The sequence below is a fragment of the Neolamprologus multifasciatus genome, chromosome 6 (genome assembly GCF_963576455.1).
Source record: "Neolamprologus multifasciatus chromosome 6, fNeoMul1.2, whole genome shotgun sequence".
Lineage (NCBI taxonomy): Eukaryota > Metazoa > Chordata > Actinopteri > Cichliformes > Cichlidae > Neolamprologus > Neolamprologus multifasciatus.
This window is the reverse complement of record NC_140444.1, coordinates 24,272,923-24,295,932: the sequence shown is the minus strand read 5'-3', so window position 1 is coordinate 24,295,932 and position 23,010 is coordinate 24,272,923. Positions and strand designations below refer to the sequence as shown.

The window sequence follows — 23,010 nt, the reverse complement described above, 5'->3', positions numbered from 1 at the left end:
TAATTTTTCCATGTAATTACATAGCTTCCAGCTTGTAAAGCAATATATAAGAAGGCAGTGGAAATAACTGAAGAGTCAGATATTATTTTTTTATGCAGACACGAAGTTTTAATAAAACGCTGACATAAAACAAAACAATACAAAAAACAAAGATACTTAAGAGCCAACATAAAAGTGTAAATTTTCTGTCAGCAACAGGAACATGCTGGAGCAATTACATTATTTTCCCGAAAGAGGCAGCAGTGAGTAAAGGTACAGATCTCAACCATCTAGTGCTTCTCTCAACCAACGAAGAAGAGAAATGGACCAATAACAGTGCTGCTATTCGTGTTTTTGAATCAAACGCGGTGGATGGTAGTTCAATACAAGATTTGTTTACCCTGTCCTCGTCTCTGTTAAAACGCTGGTTGAAGTTAGCTGGTAAAATTTAAAAGGTAAAATACTTTTACATGATTTAAGGCCGTTTGCCTCGGACAGCTAAGCTATTAATTAAGTGCCTTTGTTAGAAGTCTAACTAGAGGGAGTGCAATTTACGGTTAGCTATCGACTGGTACCGGTCTCTTAAACTGTAGTTTACGCCCTTGCAATATTCACTCTTAGCAACACTTTCTGTGAATGTTAGAATTCTGTGAATTCTCACATTGATTTTCGAAGTTATTAAATTAATGCTTGAAATGGTCTATTCTTGTCAACTAGGCCAAGTGAGCTTCTCAGCTAGTTTGACACGACAAGCAGATCTCTGTGCAAGATTTTAAAGAACATTCTCACATTGTCGTACAACAACAGTTAAACTCTGCAACATGGTTGTTTGCTGTAATCGTCTTTCCTTTTGTTTCTGCCCCGGAAGAAACCGTCACAACAAGAAGACAACATCCACACAAGGGGTTATGACGGGGCAAATTTGAATTTAACAGACTCTCTCTGCACAAACGAAATGTTTAAAAAGTTCCGGCTAACTTGTCTTATATAAACTGTTGAAGTCTCGTGATCGTGATTAAATTCCGGAAAGTTTTTGCAGTCAAGGATAACTGGGGTTTGTCTTTCGTAACTTGCCTTGAAATCACATTATTCTCTAGTATGAGGAGCAAGACCCTGTTTTACCACTCGCATGGAAAACCAACCATTTTAATGCGGAGCTATTGGTTTTTTACAGCCAAATAGATTAATCCGCATTTAAATCAAACTGGTAAAATATGAAATCTTTTGTCTTCCTAATTTTGTCCCCCAGTTGTAAACATAGTTTTCCGAGAACTTCAGAGTAATGGCTTCTAGGAGTTCAAGTTCCACAGGGGAAGGCTTGGTAAGACTTTTGTACTCAGTTGTGCATACTGTACCTCTGTATCTCTGAGCATATTAGTTAATGGATAATTCAGCCTTTGTTGATGGTAGCTCTCCAGCCGATCCAGCGAGCGTACCCCTCTGAGAAGTCTGGACAATGAGATTCTGCACTTGTCGACTCCCTCATCGAAGTTAAGATCAAAATCACAGATCAGTAGCGATGCTGGCAAAATGACGATGGTGGGTATACACTAATACTTACAACTATAATGTGTCTTTTTTTCTCTTTTTTTTGGTGCTGTTTTTTAACCACTACTTCTTTTCATTAATAGGGTGATCTTCCACTGAGTGAACAAGAACCCCAGCTGTACTCTTCTCCATCCACCAAAATGATACAAACCAATCTTCCAAAAACTGATACAACAACTACTCAGATTGCTTGTGGACTTTCAGATATAACATTTAAATCCTTCACTTGTGTTGGTGGTGAAGTTGAGATATTAGGCTCTTTACTGCATGCAGAGGAGAGTCTTATTTTATCTACGGACCAGGGTACATCTAACACTGAATCTGAAGATGGCATCATCTCTGACAGTGTGATAATGGAGTCATGCTCTGATCACATCGAACATCCCTATCATGTTCTCGAGAAGAGTGACACTTACTCTGTTAACATCAGCGCAGCACTTCCCTGTGAAACTGACAGCACTACACCGGCTTCTTGTGATCTGGATAACAAACAAGCCACCGAAGAATCAACAGCTTTTCAGAGTGACTGCAGTGGAAAGGCAGATCTCACTTGGAAATCCTTCCTTCGTGATGTAGGTGAGGTGGAAGTTTCAGATGCCACCAGATTACACAACGAAACCATTCCTCTGCCCAAGGAAGAGCTTGGTGCTCCTCTAGAGTATGACAGTATAAATTTGACTAACTGCTTCGGTGACTTTGACCAGCAGTGTCAAGAGGAACATGCTGATCATCCATACTGTAGCCATGCTGGTGGTGTTGATCCTGTCATTAAGGCTTTATCTGAGACAACACGTGGTTCAGAAAAACGTGCTAATGGACTGACCTTTAAATCACTGAACTGCACTGGAGGAGAGATTGAAATTCCAAGAGAAGAATCTGTTGTTCTACCAGCCAACCATACTGTTAGCAGCAGTGAGACACATGGCTATGCCATAGATTCAACTGAAATAGCTGGTGACTGTGATTTACAAAATGATAATACAATTGGTCACTTTGATCATCCAGACAGCACTGAGGATGTAATCGCCAGACACTACAGTGGTAGCCCAGTGGTATCTGATAGCCAGGCTGGGAGCCAAGGTGGTGTCACAGCTGATTGTTGTATTCCAGCTGAAGATGAAAAATTAGATGAGGCCCAATTTCCCAAGAAGAAGACATCCCTTCTGCATGAGGACCAGATTGTAATCTGTCCCCTCGGTGAAAACTATCTGTTCACTTCCATCACACATGATTATTGTCAAGATGCCTTTGAAGATGCTAACAGCCAACAGAACAATGGTGAAGCTGTGGTAGCTACTGATCCATCAGCTGTTAGCAGATCTCTGGTGGCTAATAGATCTTTAAAAGCTTTGGATAGTGAAACTGTAAAATGCAAAAGGAGAGAAATGCTTAACTGTACCGTGAATCCTGCTGACAGTGCATTGCCTCTCGTGGTTCAGAATACTCAGATTTCTGACTGCAGTCAACTTGCAGGTTCAGCAGAGAGTCCTTCAGCTGTGGAAGTGCAACAGCAAGACCAAGAGGAGCATGTCTCTGAAGTGAACTCCACCAGAGGACCCGCTGAATCCAGTGAGGAAAAAGACAGTGCCATTGGCTCATCTGGAAATGCACCTGCTCTTTGTAACTCTGCAGAAAAATCTCATGCAGAGAACCTTACTGATGTACTGAAAGCGCTGTCGGAGTGTCCCTCGGTTGCCTCAGCTTTGCAGTTGGGAATGTTTAGTCCCGTTAGGAGAGCTTCTCTGTCTTTTTTAAAGACTTGTGGGGATCCTGCTCAAGGCAAGTTTGCAGTTGATGACTCTGCTATTGAGGGTGAGAAAACATTGTTTGCTCCTCTTAATGCTGACCATGCTGGATTGTGGGCGCAGCAACTGGAAAGCCCAATGCCTCATCCTCTGTTAAACTCCACAGCCTTGGGTCAGAATCCTGGTCTGAGCCCACTCAGGGAGCCAGTTAAGGATTTGGGACAGAAAGTCTCTGCAGAGCCTCAGACTGAAGCTGAGAAACCACTGCTGAATTTCCCACTGATTTCTGATGGTCCGTTTCAGCAGCAGCTTCGACAAATGGCAGAGTTCCTCATGATGGCGTCTGGAAAGATGGGCCCTGCTGCTGTCTCTGCTCCTGCTCCACCTCCTGCCCCTCCAGCCAAAGCTTCTCCTGTAAAGTCTCACAGTGTCTGTGTGGGCAGTAGTCCTGTGAAACTGGTTGACCACAGCCTCAATACTTCTGGCCTGTTTGAGAGGAAGAGAGAATTCTCTGTGGCTGATTCCTGCACTATGACTGACCCGCTCCTCTGGAAGTAAGTGCCCATTGTAAATTGGTCATTTATTCAACAGTTGTGAGTATAGATAAAGCTAAATCTGCTTTTAGTATTTTCTTTGTTTGCCTCTCAGTATTCTTTCATTGGTTTTCCGGTTTTCCAGTTTACCTCCAGGCAGCCTGGAGTCCCTCCCAAGACAGGAGCTGGAACAGAGGTTAATGTCTAGCATGACGATGGTTGAGGCCCTGGTGCAACAGCTGACTGCAGCGAGGGCACAGGGACGTCCGCTTGCAGGCCCTGCTCCTTCAGACCTCCGGGAGAAACTCGTGCAGACAGACCACACCGAACTCAGTCAGGTAACTGTTGACATCTACATTTTGTTTAAAGGGCACCTGTTATGCTCATTTTCTACTCTATATTTAGATTTTTGGACTCTATTAGAGTAGTTTCGCATATGTCACAGCTTAAAATATTCCTCAAACAGAAGCTTTCAACTCTGATCTCATTATATAACAAAGAATTACTGCTTAAGTAGTCAGTTGTTTATATTTTATATCTAGACCACAATGTATAGAGACCTGTATGTGGAAGCTTTGAGTCGGATTGGGGAGTTGGAGCTTGATGGGAGTTCTCTACAAAACCTTATCCAGAGTCTGCAAGACATGAAGGTCACCATGGTAAGTCACAAACAACCACCCAGCTCATGTTGTTTAAACTGGGATATAATGCTCAAACACGTCTCACTGAATGAATGTTTTTTTTGTGTGTGTGTGTATTGAGATAGTCAATATTTTCTTTACTAAGAGTAAAGTGTGTGTATTTGTCCCAACAGACTTCTGTCAGAAGTGACACAGACGCTACTCTCTCTAACATGAATGAAATTGGTGACATAGTCAGAGAGGACCATCAAAGCCTCATTTCACATGTACGTACAACATGTTACCTCATTCTGTCTCATACAAGTTAAACAGTATGTTTGTTTTTGTAATTATTCATCAGTTATTTATGGCTTAAGTTGTTAGTGTAACATGATTATGTGCTACAACTGAGTTGAGGTATATTTTTCTCATGTTGTTTTTAGTATGGGCACATGAAGTCTCTACTTGAGAAATCAAAGGACATACAGAGCAGGATGATGCAGAAGGTCAAAGAAGCTCTTCATCAGAGAAATGACATGAGGACTCAAATGGAAGAAGCCTTCACAGCAAAGGAGGCAGTAAGTCTTTTTGGGGTGTTTTAGTTGTTTAGTCTAAATGTAGAGGAACGGCAACCTCCTGAGGAGAAGGGTGTACTATGAAGCACGTTCAATACAGCCAGCCAGTCTTTGCATTAGCTGGCTTGACAAAACCTAAAACCCCAGTGAGAGATGAAGCTGGTTCTCAGCTTTCTTTGTTAATCCAGGCTTCCTGCTTCAGGCTCTGTTTGCAATCACATTAAAGGGAGCATTTATCTGCCATTCTTCTTCTGCATAAGTCTATTGAGAATGTGTGATTGGAGCAGGTTGTGCTCAGAGCATTGGGCAATGGAGATCTCTAAACGTTATTGAAAAATATATCAGTAAAATGGACATTAGTGTGAAAAATAAGATAACAGAGTAATGCTGCTGAGAATCATTAATGCGGTAAAATTGTTAAATTGTGTTTATGTTACTGCTCAGTGCTGCTGTTTATTTCAATTTAAGCAAAAAGTAGCACTTAAAGCATACTAGAATCAGTTCAAAGGTTGCGTTTCGAGGTAATGTGTTTAGCATAAGTTACTGTGGTGATCTAGCCAGGTTAAAAAGAGAGCCACCTTTGTGACACAAAAAACCTCTCTGTCTGTTAAACATAGCTCGCTGTGTAAACACCTCTGCTTTAGCTGACCAACAGTTTTTCTGGAACATATAAAAATATCTGCAGAAGTTATGCTGGCTGTGTGTTTAAGATGATTATTTGTTCCAGGGGTATTAAATGTGTGTGTGTGTGGTTGTGTGTTGTCAGGCTTTCAGTGCGATGGAACAGCTGAGGACACACTGTGCCACAGAAATTTCACTTCTGGAGAAGAGTGTGGGGTCTCAGCAAGAGCTGCTGGCTGCCCTGAACCAGAGCTATCCAGAACTGGTACAGAAAACAAGCCAAAAAATGAACAGCTCAATAATAATTGTATTTAAAGTAATATGTGAGTGTAATTTCTTTTTCTTTTTTGTCTTTACTAATGCAGGTTGGGTTAAACAAGGCTTATAATGCAACCCTGGACTCTGCTTCAGATCTTTTGTCTGAAACCATGGATGAACAGTCCGCTTTGATGAAAGAGGTACGCTCATACTAAAAACCTTGAACTATGACAGTCATTGAACATGTATCACAGCAGTTTCTATATGATGGCAAAGAAACAAAGAACAAACAAAGAACCAGTGTTTTGGTTCCAATTCTTATGTTTTCATTTTTAGTTTAATCTGTGTGACATTCATAGCAGCACAGTGGCTCCGTTTGAATGGTGTTTACTGCTGTTGTAATTTGTGGGTTTCTAAAAACACGAGGCTTTGGTGTAAAATCCACCACATGAGCATCCTGTACATAATAGTGCTGTTTAAAGGTACAGTCAGTCATTTTTTGGTTGAGGCTATTCTCAGTACTCATAAGTATACATTAAAGTGTCTTCCAACAAATTGATACGCTCTCGTAAAACTGGAAATAAAATACATAGGAGCATGTGCTGGTTTGTGGAAGCGCCTGTGTTGCCTGGCCATGTTGAACACAGTGGCCGAGATGGACATCAGCTAATCATGTTTTATGTATGTGGCTACAGACCGGCTGCATACATAGCACGCCAAAGACCCAGACAAGCTCCATATCTGTTTGTTGCCGTTCGTGTCTTGTGCCATGGAGGCAAGTTGCATTTTCTGTCTGCACCTTCAGACTCAAGATATAAAAGATCACACCTATGTTTTATCATCTGAGAAGTGGTTTCCTTCACTAAAGGAGTGAAAATGTGAACAAAAGAGACGATGTGACCGGCGTCTGGATTAAACAAGAGTAGATCTTGGCACAGCAGATTAAAGGAATTGCAGAAAGGGAGATTATGAAGGTGACACAGAAGTCACTGGGGTTCTGCTCAATATTTTGTCTTTTTATGTTTATTTTATAAACGTGTATATCCTATAGTGGGCACTGTAGCTACGATTATGCACTTGAATTAGGTGGTGTAAGAAACAGAATTCAGTTGGCTGTAATCTACTGCCATCTAGTGATAGGATTATTATTATTATTTTCTTCTTGCAGTGTACCTTTTTTTCGGTTTAAAATTCCATTTAATGTGTTCTAATGTTGTTTAGTTGAAACTTTAGGTGCTTTAATACAGCCTTTACTATTAGAGCATTTACTGCTCTGTTAAAATGTGATAATGCGTTGATGCTAATGCCATCTGTTTATAGCTCTTCATGGTCAGGAGCCTTCTGCACAAAACGGCTCCCATGCTCCTGAAGCTGAACGAGAAAGCTGCTGCTGCTTTGAGAGAGAGAGATGAGCACATTTCTGCAAGAGACCAAGCTGTTGAAGAGCGAGAGCAGGTAAGGCATCTGTTATATTCAGGATATTTACAGCCTTGTACTTTAATCAGTCAACATGTCTGATTAAAATTATTCATATGCTTAAAAAAAAAAAAAACTCAACAGATTGAAGAAGAACTGAATGAAACTCATTCAAATTTCCAAGCTGCCAGGGAGCAGATTGGAGATTTAAATCTTCAGGTGACAATTCTGACATCAGGTAAAAACTGAAATAACTCTCTGGCTATTTCGCTCCCTCTTTTTCAAAATGCTTTCTTTCTTGACAACCTATGGACTTAAACTTTTTTTTAAAATAAATAAATCCAGAGATGGGTGTACTGCGAGAGAAGTTGACTGAAAAAGAAGAAGAGACGGGTCAGCTAGAGAGGAAGGTGACGGAGCTGTCTGCTACAGTTTCCTCCACGTTGGCATCCTACACTTTCTTGGAGCAGGCCCTGGCTGCTGAGACTACAAAGTATAATGCTCCTTATTGATGACAGAAATCAAGCTTAGAAATTTAAAAATGGAAGTGAACACTGGGTTGGTGGTTACTTGTTAACAGGGTAAACTTTGAAAGGCAAAATAAAGCCCTGAAGTGCAGCATGTGCTTTAAAATATGCCTTATTTTGTTTTTATTCAAGGTTGCAGGAGTCGTGGAAAGACAAACAAGAGGCTAAAGATCAAGCAAATGAGTAAGTGTTGGTTAATAGTAAAGGATAAAAAAAAAAGAAGAAAAATGTAACCAGTGGTTACATTTTTACTATAATTTTACATAAATGTTGCAGTATATATCCGAATACTGCTGTGTTTTTTCTTTTTGACCTTGTCCAGCTTGGAGGCATCACTGGGTCAGTCGGAGCAGCGGGTGTGCGAGTTGAGTCGGGCTCTGGCTCAGAGTGAGGAGCAGCTCAGTCAGCTGCAGTCCCTCTCACAGTCTCAGAGTCTGCAGATCCAGCAGCTCCAGGATGTCTGTACACAGCTCAGTGGTGTGCGGGAAATGAACGAGGTGAGCATTAGAGAGGGTATCTGTCTCATTTAACACCAGAGAAGCATGAGGCGTTTGGTTATTACAGGAATAATATGCGACTTAACCTTGAGGGGAGGATGTTAGGTGTAATTTTCCTGCTGTCTGTGTGCATCAGTTCCTACAGATGGAAAACGAGTTGGCGAGGGAGCAGATGGCAGAAAGTGAGCGTATGCTGAGGGAAAACCTGCAGAGCCTTCGGGAGAGAAACATCCAGTGTGAGGACCTGAAGAAAGAAGTTTGTCAACTTAAGTAAGTATAAATAAGCCATTGAGGGTGATGTGCTTGAAAAGCCCAAACCGAGCCTGAAAAAACCTTCGGATTAAACAAAACAAAATTGTCTGTCTGTGCTCAGTTTCTTAGATCAGGGATGTCAAACTCATTTTACATCGAGGGCTACATACAGCCCACTTTTCTAGTTCTTAACTACGCTGGTGTAGTATGAATGGCTGTGGGGGCAGGTCTATATCAACAGGAAAAACTGTAAAATGTTCAAGGATTAATACTCACATATTTTCTTGATTGGAGTCTTTTGCCTTATGGCCTTATGTTTGTAATAATAAATCTTTGCAAATTGTTCTCATGATGTTTAACATTTTGTTGGCACACTGAATGATAACTTGCCTCTGTGTGTTTGTGTGATGGAGGCTTGAGAACGGGAATTTGCAGGAAGAACTAAAAGCCACGAGGTCCAGAGCCAGGACAGCAAACCTGGAGCTTGAAGAGAAGATGGCTCAGGCGGTCACGGAAATCACTTTGCTGCATCACACACTGAGGGGACTGACCAACAAGCTCCATGATGAACTTGATGAAAAGGTAAAACAATATCAGAACTAGGCCCGGGTATTGTCACTGATTCCTACAACCGATTCAATTCTGATTCACAAGGTTTGATTCGATTCAGTTAGATTTTGACTTGGTCAGTAATATTATCATCCAAGATCATTTATCTTGGGTATGTACTGTCGAAAGAGCCCTCTAAATTCAATACATATTTTCTGTAAGTTAAGAACAGAATCTAAAGCAGTTACAATATTGCACTTTTTATTTAACCTGTAAAGCCCCAGGGGCTTTTCTGAGGTTCCTGCTTGAAAATGACACACTCAAAGCGACTTGACTATTTCTCTGGAATTATAAACTCAGTGTAAACTTTCTAGGTATAAAAATAAAGCTGACACTTGTGAGACTTAATCAGAGGTGTAAGCACCACAGCACCACAGTTAGGAAACTAACAACAAAAAAGAGAGGCAGACAACACTGTCCACAACAGGAGACCGGTGCGTAATATGCACGGGAATAAAGTAGAAAATAAACACTTTTGATTGGAAACTGGAAACCCTCGAGCACACTGAGAGAGAGAGAGAGAGTGCGATTTTTTTTTTATTTTATTTTATTATTTTTTTATTTTTTTTATTATTAATATTATTATTTTTTATTTTTTTAAATCGTGGTGGAAGCAAAACGGTAAAAAATAAGGAGTTGTACGTGAAGTGTAGTTTTGATCTTTTGGTGCTGGTTCAGTGAATTTTGGTCAGTTTCAGAATCTGTGAGTTGCCAGCTTTTAGCTTTTATATCCTTTTGCGGAGCCTGTTTTTCTTGGTCTTTAATCTTTTGCTGTTTTAGTTGTTTGGTGGTTGTTGAAATGGTTTTGTGAGGTTTTAGCTGAGATTCTGACATTTCTGGCAAAATATGTTTATATTTAAGTCAGTTTCAGGATTTCGATTTAAATTGTCAAATCTTTTTTTTTTTTCTTTTTTCTAATTGTTATGTTTTTTTAAACCGGCCCCTAATCAGAACCCAGCAGAACTTTGTTCCACACGCTGTTTCATGTGCTTGAACTCGAATTCACATCAGTCATGCATTCATCTGCATTTGTAGGTCTGTGGATGGAGCTCGTTGAATATCAGTACTGTTACAGGCTTCTTTCCCCTTTCTGTTTGCTTTGTACAGCCTAGTATAGCATAGTTACAATTAATCCTTTGTATTTTTTATATTGTCCATTTTATTACTTAATGTTCTGTTTATTTTAACCTTCGTGTACAGTGCTTTGTGACTGCCTGGCGTTAGTTTAATTGGGCCCTGATATGGACTCCACCGTATGTGCAGATGATCTGCAACAAGTAAAGTCAAATGCATAGAGTATGCAAAGCTTAATTTCTTTGAAATTAAAAAAATGCGTTGTTGTGGCCATGAGCTCTTGACATTTGCAGTTGTAATTTGGACATCAGAAGCAACTGTTTACAGCATTTATAAATCATCTTGTAACATCATTTACTATTGAACTTATGCTATAGATGCAGTACTGCATGTCTTTTCCCACTTGGATTTAAATGTCTTACTTTTCAGAAACCACAGATGTGTGAAGAATCTCAGTCAGTCCACAGCGTGGAGCGTTGTGCCTCCTTTGTCGACAGCATCATGGTGCCATCAACTGCCGAGAGAGAGGAAGAGGTCAAAGCAGACACTCCTGCTGAAACAGGTACTGTTGTTCACCCCATGTGTGTCAGTTCACTCATAAGTAACATGCTAGTTTTTCTTTTTCTCTTTTAAATTGATTATTTTAAAAAAATATAACGTGTCAGCATTTGTTTTTCATCCTAAACACAACAGGAGGCACTGATTCTGATTATATCTCTCTCACTCACTCACACACAGAGTTGAAGCTGGAAAACATGGTTGAGCTGGTTGAATTTAGTCACTTATAGAATCTCATTTTAGTAGCAACAAGCTCCATCAGATGTTATTGTAGCTGCTAATGAAGCTTCCACTCTTTATGTTGATCAGGTTACCACATCTCACCTGGGTTAAGGTCAGGACTCTGAGCCAATACCTGAACTGTCAGACCCCAGTGTTGCACCCGGGCTGATCCCTCCTGGTGGTGTGTGATGACATGTTTCCTCCAGACTTGTCATTTCATTTGTCCACATAACATCGTCCCATAGTGACCTGTCTTTTTGGATAACAGCACATTCCTTTGCTGTATCTTCCTTAAAGTCGACACATGAGATTTCATGCATATGCTCCTATTTTTGGGGTTTTCTTTAGCCTTACAAGTTGCCATGGGGATCTTTGCATCCAGTTGTGGAGTGATGAGCACCTTTTCTAGCTTGTACCGCTTCATCTACGATGCTGCGACTCCTCATTAAGAAGAACAGGCTTTTTCAGTAACCAGACTTTACATAGTTTGTGTTACTGAGCCACCTCCTGCAAACCACACTTGACTTGAGTTGTTAGCACGGAGATTCACTTTCTTTTTTTTGGGCCTGTGAATAATCACTGTGTGTTTTCACATGGAAAGTACAGCTGTTTGTTTATACAGATTACGCTGTCTGTAGTTTGATGAAGATCAAACTATTCAAATTCCAAATTCAAAAAGTTTTTAGTTCACTTGTAATGTGGTCCAGCATAATTATGTTGTTAAGCAGCTGCAAGCAAGTCTCTTTAAATAGTCACGCTGAGATCCCTCAGAGAGCAGTGTGATTTGAATGTCTCAAACATGATTTGAATACATGCTCAGCATGTCGTATGTGTCTCCTTTATGAAAAGGAGGTATTCATTTCATTGTTTGAAGGCTTAGTGGTGCATTACCAAAAAACAAAAGAACTGGGTCTTTTTTTTTTCTTTTTTTTTTTTTCAAGGAGGCATCAATAATATGATTGCATAATATAAAAATTCTTTCTTCAATGCTCCTTTTCTTACCAACTTTTCTATATGAGCTACACATGCACTTCAATTCATCCTGTTTTTCCCTTTGATAAAGAAGGTAGTGGGCAAAGTTTTTCTTATAGGAATCATTTTCAGGTGGGAATATATCTGCACAGCCACCAGGGACTGTAATAAAAAAATGGAACAGATAATAAAAGTCTAAAATGTAATTATAATAATAAAAAAACAACTAAGTTTTACTTTCTCTTCAGTCCCTTCAGACACTCTCGAGCCACAGCGTGAAGCTTTGTTCAGTGGGACGAGCGCCTTCACCCGCATCGCAGCCATCACTCCTAAAAAGAATATGAGCACAGTCGAGATTCAACCAGAGGAAGAGGAGCAGAGCCACCTGGCGGAGCTGCTTACTGGCCTGGGCAGCACCGTCACCGAGCTCGTCAGCACTCTGAAGCTGGTGCAGCAGCGCAGAGACGCTCAGCTGGAGGAGCTGCATGGCCAAATGTAAGCTGTAATGTACTTTTTTTTTAAGAAAATTATTATTTTATTATTATTATTTTTTCTTTTAAGAAAACCAAGTGTGAAATAATTTTTTTTTGAAAGTTGTTGTTTTGTACATTAACATCAAATTTAATCCAATTATCTTGTTGCTTTTTTCTTTTTAAAACCCCCCAACTGTTATCTGATGTGTTATTCCAGCTGTGGCCTGCAGGTGGAGCAGCGTGCTGCAAAGAACGGACATGAAGCTGAGGTTTTTGAGCTCAAGCATCAACTCAGCCGTCTGAGTCAGCTGGTCGAGAAGGCAAATCAGGCTCTGCAGCAGAAAACTCAGGTAAGGATGACTTTTGCTGGACATCTTTTGTCCTTTATTCATCTGTGATCAGAAAGATCAGGATGGGTGCGGAGGACGGCTGACCGATGGAAGAGAAAAATGCTGACGCTGAAGTTTCATTAATTTTTTTTCAGGATGAGAAAACGCTGGCTAAATTGATAGTTGAAGTGCAAGACACACAGGAAATCCTAAATAAACAGAAGACTGACAATAATGTAAGGCACCAAAATAATACTGCCGGTGTTTCTAAGCTACTTCGTATTCTTGTAGTTATTATTGTCTAAATGCAAATGAACGTTTTCTCCAGGAATTGAGAAGGGAAATCACTGAGCTTCGTCGCGCTCTCCAGCAGTCGAAGGTGGAGTCTGAATTCCTTCGGGATGAACTGAGGAAAGCTGGCGGCCAGTCGACTAAACCGGAGCATTTCATGGAAGAGAACATCAAGTCATTGAAAGAGGTATGATTTATCAGAATCATTATTTATTGTGTATTTCCATAGTTTTCAAGTTTTAAAATTGAGTTTGGATTTTTTTTAAACTCATGTTTTCTAGTTAGATCAGTTTTATGGTTTTATTATGTTACTTAAGTTGTACAGCACTTTGGTCAACAGCAGCTGTTTTTAAATGTGCTTATAAGTAAACTTGACTTTTCAGCCTGTTGTTGAGGAAACGCTGCAGCTTAAAGGGACCCCCCTCCTCCTCTTGTCTCATAAACTTCTTCAATTTGATCCCTAGGTGGAGAGACTGAAGGCCAGTCTTCAAGAAGCTGAGCAGGCCAAAGTAAAAATTCTTGAAAGGGCAAAGAGACATGTAAGTCCTGACCGTACCCGGCATCAATTGCGTTCCTGACTACATATCAGCATTCACACTGTATTTATTGACTTAGAGGAACATTAGATGGTCTTATTCCCAGCCATGTGAGCATTCATGAGGATGTTCATCTCTTACAGCAAATCATCTATCAGAGCAACCAGCAGAAAAGTGAGAACGAGCTTCAGATATTAAACAACATGATCAACAGAGTTCGGGAGGTGAGAAATGTTTCATACCATGGAACATATTCTGTAAACCGCAGCGTCTGTTTGGATGTTTGCCATAATGTGCTGCTTTTTCCTTTTTGCCTCACAGACCTTGCTGTCGTTGCCGGCAGTTGTGAAGAACTGTGAACAGCTCCAGCAGCTCGTTGAATACATTGGCTGATGTGTTTATTTCCCTCGTGTGTGTTTATTCATGTTTTAGCTTGTCTGCCTTCTAAATGTTTGTATTTTTGAGAATAAAATAATTATTTGACTCTTCTGAGGTTCTCTACTACTATTATTATTATTATTATTATTTATTTTTTCACATTTCATGAAAAGATGCTATTAAAAATGATTTTTCTTTGCTGAGTGGGTGTAAATGCCACGTTACTGCCACGTCTTCTGCTTTTTAAGGAGGTGTGTGCCAATCCCAGGTGCAACAAAGTAAGCGACAGAGTGGTATTCCATTTTTTTGTTGTTTTTACAAGGCCATGAAAGAAACTTATTTATTTATTCCAAGGGTTTTCACAGCATGAAGCGGTGAAAGAAAACTTTAAAATGGAGATAAAAGCAAGCTGCATCCATCACCAAAGGTTTCCTTTTGTTTTCTTAATTAAAAAAAAATCAATTGTCTTAGCTCTAATTGTTTTCTTTGTGTCTCATCTTGTCCGATTTGCAGGCTTTGTGTGGAAGAGGTTTCTGGTATTATGTGGTCTTAACGCAAAGGCATGAAGCATCGAGTGGCGAGTCTATTCATTTTCTTGATTAGTGGATTTGCATGTGGCCAAGTGCTGCACTGGTGTCTCGACATGGCGGCTGAGACCGGTCACGGTTACTGGTGTGGCTCCAGACGGCACTTCAAACCGGCTGAGCTGACCCAGAAAGCATTAGAAGCACAAAGGAAAGAGAGGATTGGGCTTATTTTTGTGTGTGTGTGTTCCTGCTTTAATTTTATCTGGACCTTTTGGCCCTCGTTACTTTATAAGACTTAAAATTAGAATTCACTTATAGCTGATACAAATATGACTCGTATGGTGTAAATTTCTTCTTTCACAACTACTTCAACTGCAATCACTCATCACAAATTTGAAATCTTTTATTATTATAGAACAAAGGTGCTTTATCATTGTTTATTTCCAAGAACAGCAAACTAAAAATGCATTTTTACTTGGCAACAAAATACAACCTGATATTTTTTTTTCACACAAGCCACTTTGCTGCAAAGCCTATGACCATGAAGCACAATAATTTATACAAACATTTCATTTAAACTCAACGGAAGTGTAAAATATTCAACTTGCACATTCCAGTTTTAACAAAAAAAAATAAAAAATAACAGCACACAAAATTAGATGTATTTTACAATCACATACTTGCTGTTAAAAGGCCTAGACATTAAAACAAAACAGCTGAATGGATATCTAAAGTAAGTTATCAGCAGTGAAAATGGTTTCTACAATTATACAGAAAATCACAGTGGTGTTAAGAGAGGTCAGTCTGCTCAGTTTTGTCCTTGATAAATGTCACGAACAAAGATAAAGCAGTTGGATTTTGTGTACAGAAATGTCTGGCTCATTTGGTGCCGTCACGAGTCTGTTTAAAAAAAAACTAACAAAAAATAAAAGGTAGTGAGATGCTGGGCTTTACATTCTCAGTAGCTTAGATAGCAGAAACAAAACGGTCCATATTCCCCGGGTATGTGGGGTGTCTGAGGTATCCCCCAGTGTTTCCAATAGGACCTGCAGCGCTGTTATACTGGGAGAAAGACCCCAGCTGCACTGGGGAGACCCTGCCGTAATGGTCCACTGTTTCTGCAGGGCCGTGAGCTGAGGCGTGGATCCGTCCTCCTGCTGCGTACCCCATGCCCTGGGTGTGACCCTGTCCGTACGAGCCCTGGTGTGCATGTTGGTGCGAATGGCTGTTTTGTCCAGAGTAGGTGAATGCCGGATGTGTAGAGGAGCGGGGTGGCACAGATCCCCCGCACGGTTGACTCTGGAAACCCGGAGCTCCCAAGCTGCAGGGACTGGATCCATTCGGAAGCCCTTCGGGACTGAAGCTCCGGCTTTGCTGCTGCATCACCTCTGGTCCTTGACCTGCCAGCATGCTGGCTGGAGTCGGGTGTCCTATGATGTTGTTGATGCTGAACATGCGGGTCTGACTGTGCCCAAACCCCGGAGGCGACGAAGAGGGATAGTAGGCAGAGGGCAGCTGCTGTCCATATGTGGGACTGAGTGTCATGTTGGGATAGACTGAGTTGGTGTACGCAGCTGGTCTGGTAATCTGAACGGGGGAAAAAACTGGTGTTTCATGCACATATGAAGTGTATGTGCTCAGGTCGCAGCGCTTAAACCTCTTCCTGCGTCTCAGAAAGCTGCCACTCTCAAACATGTCCTCAGCGTTTGGGTCCAGTGCCCAGTAGTTGCCTTTCCCAGGTCGTCCTGGCTCTCGAGGGATCTTGATAAAACAATCATTCAGAGTCAGATTATGGCGGATGGAGTTTTGCCATTTCTTCGAATTGTCTCTGTAGAAGGGGAAGCGCTCTGTGATGAATTTGTAGATACCCCCTAGTGTTAGTTTGCGGTCAGGCGAGTTGGCAATAGCCATGGAGATGAGGGCAATGTAGCTGTATGGTGGTTTCCCGCGCTGGAGAGGTCTCTTCCTCCTCCGACCCCGCGGCTGCTCCTCTGTCTGCGGTGGAGGATTGGAGGCAAGCAAGGTGGTATCTGCTGGAGAGTCTTTCTCCACTTTGACCACTGGCATTGTCATGGACAGTTCAAAAGAAAGAGATAGATTACTTACTGGAAAAGCTGCACGGCAGAAGTAGTGGCACAGCTTTGACGTTGTTCCCTCTGTCAGAGAAAACAAATTAGTAGGCAGTACCCCGACAGTGCAAATCAAAACAGGAGATCTGTCCGATATGCAGTCCTGCTCCAAGTTTGCATTCGATTGTAAATGCTCAGGGTCCTGAGTCCAAACAGTTCAACAGTTCTTTAAAAGCAGTGGAAGTAACGGCCCTTCTGTGAAGTCCTCTTTCGTTAAATGCGGGTCTTTACTCAGTTTATTCCCGTAAAGTGTAGTCGGTTTAAGGTGAAGAGTTGAAGTGCCAATTGTTGTGCTTAAGGTGTGTGTGCGAATGAGTCACTTAGCTTTACCTGAAGAGTGTATTACCTGCAGAGACAACCTGAAGGGCCACGCCCCCTTGAACATCACATGCTCTAACATACCTAACTTCTCTACTGCTCTATTGTTCCCCTCTGTCAAAGTCTGCATACTTTGTGGAGTGAATTCTGATTTCATTTTATTAGTTTTGTTTTCAAATAAATTTTCAAATAAATTTGGTGAGATATCCTGAAATGGCAGGAAAAAAAATCTGCTGCACAAAATATTTCTACTTTAAATTACATTGTTTCGAATATTTTAACTAATATCATTACAACTATTAAAAAACAGTAACATGAGTGTATCAATATGCATTACTCACAGTTATCTTGTTTTTGTTCTATAATTGGCCTTTATTTATTTTCAGTGACCAAAACTGTCAAAACAGATATTTTTTCCTCTTTATATTCAAAGTTTACTTTAAAGCCGACCTCAGTTTATTTTAAAAAGTCCAAAATGGTCCATGTTGTTTTGATGTTTAACACTAAAAGACCTCTTTAGTGGTAACTTAACCTATGAGTTGTTTTTCTATCTTGCTTCCTTGTTTGTTTTGTGCCAGTGGTTGGCCGTGCCAGCTGTGTTAAGAGATGTAAATGTTGTCCAGACAAAGGCCCTCCTGTGATTTCAGCATGCAAAATATAAGCGATCATCATAAAGCCTGGGCACAACCCGAGAGACAGGAATAACCAACTCTTTACATAGAGATCGTTCACTGAAATTGGTAGCGATACTTGGAATAGTTTTAAAGCCACCTTTATAAAGGCGTTTGTTTCCCTGCGTTTCTGTGGTGCACAAACTGTCATGTGTGCTGTTGATTGACATGAATAATGTGAAAAATAATTTCATTGTCATCAAAGGGTGGAGAGTATTCTGCTACTGCTGGTATAAACTCTGGGGACTCCCTGGGTTAGGGTTCACCAGCTTAATCTCTTAAACAAACTGAAAGGAAAACAGAGCAGCACACTCCCTTGTGTAAAGCTAGGCAGGGTTAACACTGCGGGCATGTGTCAGAGTCTGAGCAAGGAGAGAGAGAGAGAGAGCAAACAGCCCGATGAAAAGTTTAGGCCTGTGGGGAGGGCCGCAGATGTGCTGTCCTGGTCTGCAGCTGCAGTACCCTGTTATATGAGGAGGTGGGTGTGGCATGTCATGATATGAGGTACTTTTTAAAGTTTTTTAGATTAACATGAGAATCTACTCTATGTGTAGCCTTGAAAAAGCATTTGCCCCGTTTCTGATTTCTTTCTTTCCTGTTTTAAATGCAGATTTGTCACACTTAGATATTTCAGGCCATCAAACAAATTTTGTTATTAGACAAAGAAAACCAGAGTCACTGCAAAATGCAGTTTTTAAATGATGATTTTATTTATTGAGGGGAAAAAAACTACGCAAACCTGCTTATCCCTGTGTTTTTGCCCCACTTGTTAAATCATGAATTAACTGTGATTAGCCACATTTTTATTTTGGAAAGCAGAGTTCAGTTTCAGCAGCCGCACTCAGGCCCGATTACTGCCGGACCTGTTGAGTCAAGCAATCACTTAAATGGAACCTGCCTCACAAAGTGAAAGATCTTGAAAACAATCAGCCCACAATCAAAAGAAACTCAAATACATATGAGAATTGAACCATTGAGTCACTTAATCTATCGGTCTGGAAAGGGTTAAACAAGCCATTTCTAAGGCTTTGGACTCCAAAGAACCACGGTGATAGAAACAGTGGTGAACCTTCCTAGGAGTCGACCTACAAAAATTACTCCAAGAGCGCATTGAGACTGGGCAAAAATTGCTTTCGCTGGAGTTCCAAGAAGAAAACCACTGCTGGCCGAAAGCAACACAATAACTCGTCTCACATTTGCCGAAAAACATCTTGATGATCCCCGAGACTTATGTAAAATGTTCTGTGGAAAGCTGAGACAAAAGCTGAATTTTGAGTCCTGTTACATCTGTATAAAATTAACATAGCATTTCATAAAAAGAACATCATACTAACAGTAAAACATGGTGGTGGTAGTGTGATGGTCTGGGGCTGTTTTGCTGATTGAGGACCACTTAGGTCCCTACCAGAAAATCCTGAAGGAGAATGTCCGGCTATCAGTTTGTGCAATGAAGCTCAAGAACACCCGGCTTATGCAGCACGACAATGATCCGAAACACATGAGCAAGTCTACCTCTGAATGACTCAAAAAAAACAAAACAAAAGATAAAATAAAATGAAGGCCAAGTAAGTCTAGACTTAAATCCTGTTGACCAGTTTTGGCATTAAAGTTGCAAATACTTTTTCACACTGGGCAGAGTAGGTTTGGAAAGCTGTTTTCATTAATGAATGAAATCATCATTTAAAAAGTGTGTTTTGTATTTACTCGAGGTATCTTTGTCTGATATTAACATTTGTTTTATTTTATTTTATGCAACAATTAGGTGCAACATGTGCAGAAAAAACTGAGAACTACAGTACCTGTAGTGTACCTGTTAAGTGTTGCTTCAACGTCACTTTGACTTTGCTGTCAAACTTGCTTTCCCACCTGTAATTACACATGTAATTAAGTGTAATTGCTCAGGTATTTGGTGCCAAAACTTTTTAAGAGGAAAGATAAATTCAGTTTTACAATACCAAGGAATTTAGTATAAAATTTTCCACGCAGAATCAAAACATTGTTGTTGTTTTGTGGATGATTAGTTGAATGTATCGGCGTAGTACTGCTTAATAAATACAATGTTTTATAATAGTCTTTTGTCTTTATAATAGTTATATATTCAGACTAATAGGTTAAGCTAGGTATTTTTTTTTATTTATAATTTATCTCATCAATATTATAAATGCAACATTTTTTTGATAGTTAATCAGCTAAACTCAGATTATATTCCTATAGTGAACAGTGACAACTGTATGTAGTGATCAGTTAGCTTTAATTCAAATAAATAAATACATTTCCAAGCTCCAGACTGTGAGTAGTATTGTGTGTTGAAGGTGTTTTTTTATTAGTCAAAGCTACATGATGATCCTGTTGATCAAAGGGGACCATAAGAGTATATTTGTTCAGTATAGTACAGTATACTACAGTATCTGGTCTTTATCATTGTTCATTTACTATGTTCATGTAAATACAAATGGATTTAGATATGCACCGGCTGCTTTGTTAGGTACAGTGGTTAAGCTGTCTGTTAACACATTCTGAAAATCAGAATGACAAAAAAGATGATTTAAGTAACTTTGAGGGATGGTTGTTAGTGCCAGATGGTCTGGTCTGAGTATTTCAGAAACTGGTGGCCTGCTGGGATTTTCCGGTTTACAGAGAATGGTCTGAAAACGGAGAAAATATCCAATGAGGAACAGTTTTCTGGGTAACAAAGCCAACAGTAACTTAAGTTACCACTAGTTACAATCAAGGCAGTCAAGGCAGAAGAGCATCTCTCTGCTACAGCAGCAGAAGACCACTCCTGTAAGCTGAGAACAGGAAACCGAGGCTATAATTTTACCAAATGAGCTCAATAAATAGAAAAGCAGAAGATTAAAAAAAAAAGTTTCCTGGTCTGATGAGTCTTATTCCTGCTGCAACGTATGCATGGTACGGTCAGAATTTGGCATAACAATCATGAAAGCATTGTTCCATCCTGCCTTATATAAAAGGTTCAGGCTGCTGCTGGTGATGCACTGGTGTGGGGTATATCTTCGTGGCACACTTTGGACCCCTTAATACCAAGTGAGCATCATTTAAACACTTCACCTCTCCTGGGTATTGTAAGATGCCAGAAAGCTCAGATCATCTTAGTCACAATGGCCTCATATGATGATTATGATGACGGGTAAAAGTAAAAAAAAAGAAAAGTGTTGCAATGATTTCCGTACCAATGATAAATAACTTTTTTTAAAACGACACTGTAACTGCAGGGAACAATGAAATAAGTCATGCATTCCTATCGAAAGAACCAGCATGCTGTGTTTGATTGATGGTTTTTCCATCTGACAGATTTGATGGAGGTGCAATGTAATTTGCAGAAGACCTCACCCTTTACCTAAGACACCTTTTTATGCTTGATGGTAAAGAACAATTAGAGGTGAGTAAGTTCTCAGGTATCCGTTGTTGCTGGAGCTCAGGATCATAGTTCCCATAGTTTGCTGATGCATCTTGATTTAGCTCTCATACAGCATTTACTGTTCAATATTTGTTCATGAGCCTTTTATCTCGGTGTTTGTGCTGGTGGATTAATATACTGCTGAAAACTTACACCACTGTCAACATTTGTGTTCAAGAACGTTTCTGACATGTTTATGTGCTTCAGTGTCTTAAATTACTTTGCCAAAGCAACAAGGTTTCGCTTTTTTCAAAAACAGTACTTTGGTTAAAAATATATTCCAATCTTTAAGAAAATATTTTTATAGTTTATTTCACTTTAAAACTGCAAAACTGTCCAATTATCCCCTCACTCTGCACTTCCCCTGAGCTCTGCGGGGCATTTTGCAACAGTCTCCTGCAGCTTCTGCTGCAAACAGAGCCCCTAATCCCCTGTGAAGTGTACTTAGGGTTGGCATCACTGAGTAACCCTTAGAGCCTCTTGTCCACAGCTAAGGGCCCTGGAGCCATGCGCCAATGCTGCTGTGAGAGGCCTCGACCTGTCCATCACAGCGCAGAGTAAAGACGCAAATGGCAGCTGGTGGCTGCGACAGCTGCACGCGAGAGCAGAGCTGCAGCCAAGGCAAATGAACATCTCTTCAATTTGTGTCTCCCCTATACTTCTCGCTGTGCCTGTGAGAAACGGCTCTATCCAAACAAAGACAAACAAATTAGACATTTGAATTTGAACACTTGACTTTAACCATTGAGTGGCTGTATACAGGTGGCTTTCTACACTCATACAGGAACAGAGAACAGGATAAGGAATAATGGAAAACTTTAACAGGTGATGTGGTAGGAGGAGAATATAGTATTTTTTTTTTAATTAAAAAGATAATTGTTTTCATTAAAAATGCAAATAAAGCTACTTTTAGGTTTAAAAAAATGTTCTGGTTTGTTACCTTATTTAATTTTTTGTATTAAAATGTATGATATTTAGTGTTAGTATGTGTGAAACTACTGAATTTGCAGATCCTTTTTAAAAGATCGCTTCCTTTAATCCTCTAAAGTCAACAGACATGCTGGCACATCCAAATCACATGACTGATTTAGGATGACCTAGCAGCACGATGCAACCTCGCCGAGTCTCCGTTTCAACTTGTGCCAAAAGTGCAGACAAAATATATACCAGTTTTTAATTCGAACAGTGCATTATGTGAATTCTATTGATGGTTTGATGTATATAAGTCCTACACCACAAAACTAGATTAAGGCCAACAAAATAATCATGCTTATGTGGTCTATGTTGTGGAAAAATCTTATTGTAAATAACACAGAAGCTTTTTAGATATTTTATGATGTTTAATGATACTGTTACACTGTGTAAAATAATGGTAAATGGCCTGTATTTGTATAGTGCTTTTACTAGCCCCCCCTAGGGACCCCAAAGCACTTTACACACCCAGTCATCCACCCATATTCACACACTGGTGGAGGCAAGCTACAGTTGTAGCCACAGCTGCCCTGGGGCAGACTGACAGAAGCGAGGCTGCCATATCGCGCCATCGGCCCTTCTGGCCAACACCAGTAGGCGGTAGGTGAAGTGTCTTGCCCAAGGACACAACAACCAAGACTGTCCGAGCCAGGGCTCGAACCGGCAACCTTCCGATTACAAGGCGAACTCCCAACTCTTGAGCCACGATTGCCCCAAAATAATACGTACAAAAACAAAAATGTTCTGAATCACATTTAGTTTCTTATTTTAGCTCATCTCAGTAGATATTTGTGATCCATGTATTTGTTTTGGTTTGATATTGCTTTGACCTCAGGCGTATTGTGAGACTATCTTTTAGGCACTAATGGGAAGTGACCTGCATTCTTCGTGAAATGTGCACCATTTAAATCTTCTTGGGAAACATAAGAATATTTTGGTCGTTAAATAATTTAAAATATTTA

General features: G+C 40.3%; 2 protein-coding genes across 3 annotated transcripts; one reads left to right on the top strand and one right to left on the bottom strand.

The window, feature by feature from the left end:
• Positions 1 to 300: 300 nt before the first annotated feature.
• spag5 (sperm associated antigen 5) lies at positions 301 to 15,183 on the top strand. Of its 2 annotated transcripts, XM_085164206.1 has the most exons (26): positions 301 to 434; positions 1,229 to 1,300; positions 1,390 to 1,518; positions 1,611 to 3,339; positions 3,439 to 3,826; positions 3,951 to 4,143; positions 4,348 to 4,464; positions 4,620 to 4,712; positions 4,869 to 5,003; positions 5,767 to 5,886; positions 5,987 to 6,079; positions 7,200 to 7,334; positions 7,440 to 7,533; positions 7,641 to 7,788; positions 7,955 to 8,005; positions 8,145 to 8,319; positions 8,456 to 8,589; positions 8,985 to 9,153; positions 10,684 to 10,816; positions 12,255 to 12,501; positions 12,697 to 12,829; positions 12,964 to 13,044; positions 13,137 to 13,286; positions 13,564 to 13,638; positions 13,779 to 13,859; positions 13,957 to 15,183. In XM_085164206.1, exons 2-26 carry the CDS (start codon positions 1,262 to 1,264, stop codon positions 14,026 to 14,028), a joined length of 4,914 nt encoding a protein of 1,637 aa, XP_085020332.1. In that variant the 5' UTR covers positions 301 to 434; positions 1,229 to 1,261; the 3' UTR covers positions 14,029 to 15,183. The 2 variants fall into 2 exon arrangements, with proteins under 2 accessions (XP_085020332.1, XP_085020331.1); XM_085164205.1 differs by having other exon boundaries at positions 1,611 to 3,826.
• Positions 15,184 to 15,248: 65 nt separating this feature from the next.
• Positions 15,249 to 17,028, bottom strand: foxe1 (forkhead box E1). Its single transcript, XM_085164230.1, has one exon. The coding sequence runs from the start codon at positions 16,611 to 16,613 to the stop codon at positions 15,507 to 15,509; it is 1,107 nt and encodes a 368-aa protein (XP_085020356.1). The 5' UTR covers positions 16,614 to 17,028; the 3' UTR covers positions 15,249 to 15,506.
• Positions 17,029 to 23,010: the final 5,982 nt, after the last annotated feature.

Coding starts and splice junctions, on each gene's coding strand:
- foxe1 (XM_085164230.1), bottom strand. CDS start 16,613: ATGACAATGCCAGTGGTCAAAGTGGAGAAAGACTCTCCAGCAGATACC.
- spag5 (XM_085164205.1), top strand. CDS start 1,262: ATGGCTTCTAGGAGTTCAAGTTCCACAGGGGAAGGCTTG. Junction 12,830..12,963: donor CTCTGCAGCAGAAAACTCAG/GTAAGGATGACT, acceptor ATTTTTTTTCAG/GATGAGAAAACGCTGGCTAA. Junction 13,287..13,563: donor ACATCAAGTCATTGAAAGAG/GTATGATTTATC, acceptor TTTGATCCCTAG/GTGGAGAGACTGAAGGCCAG.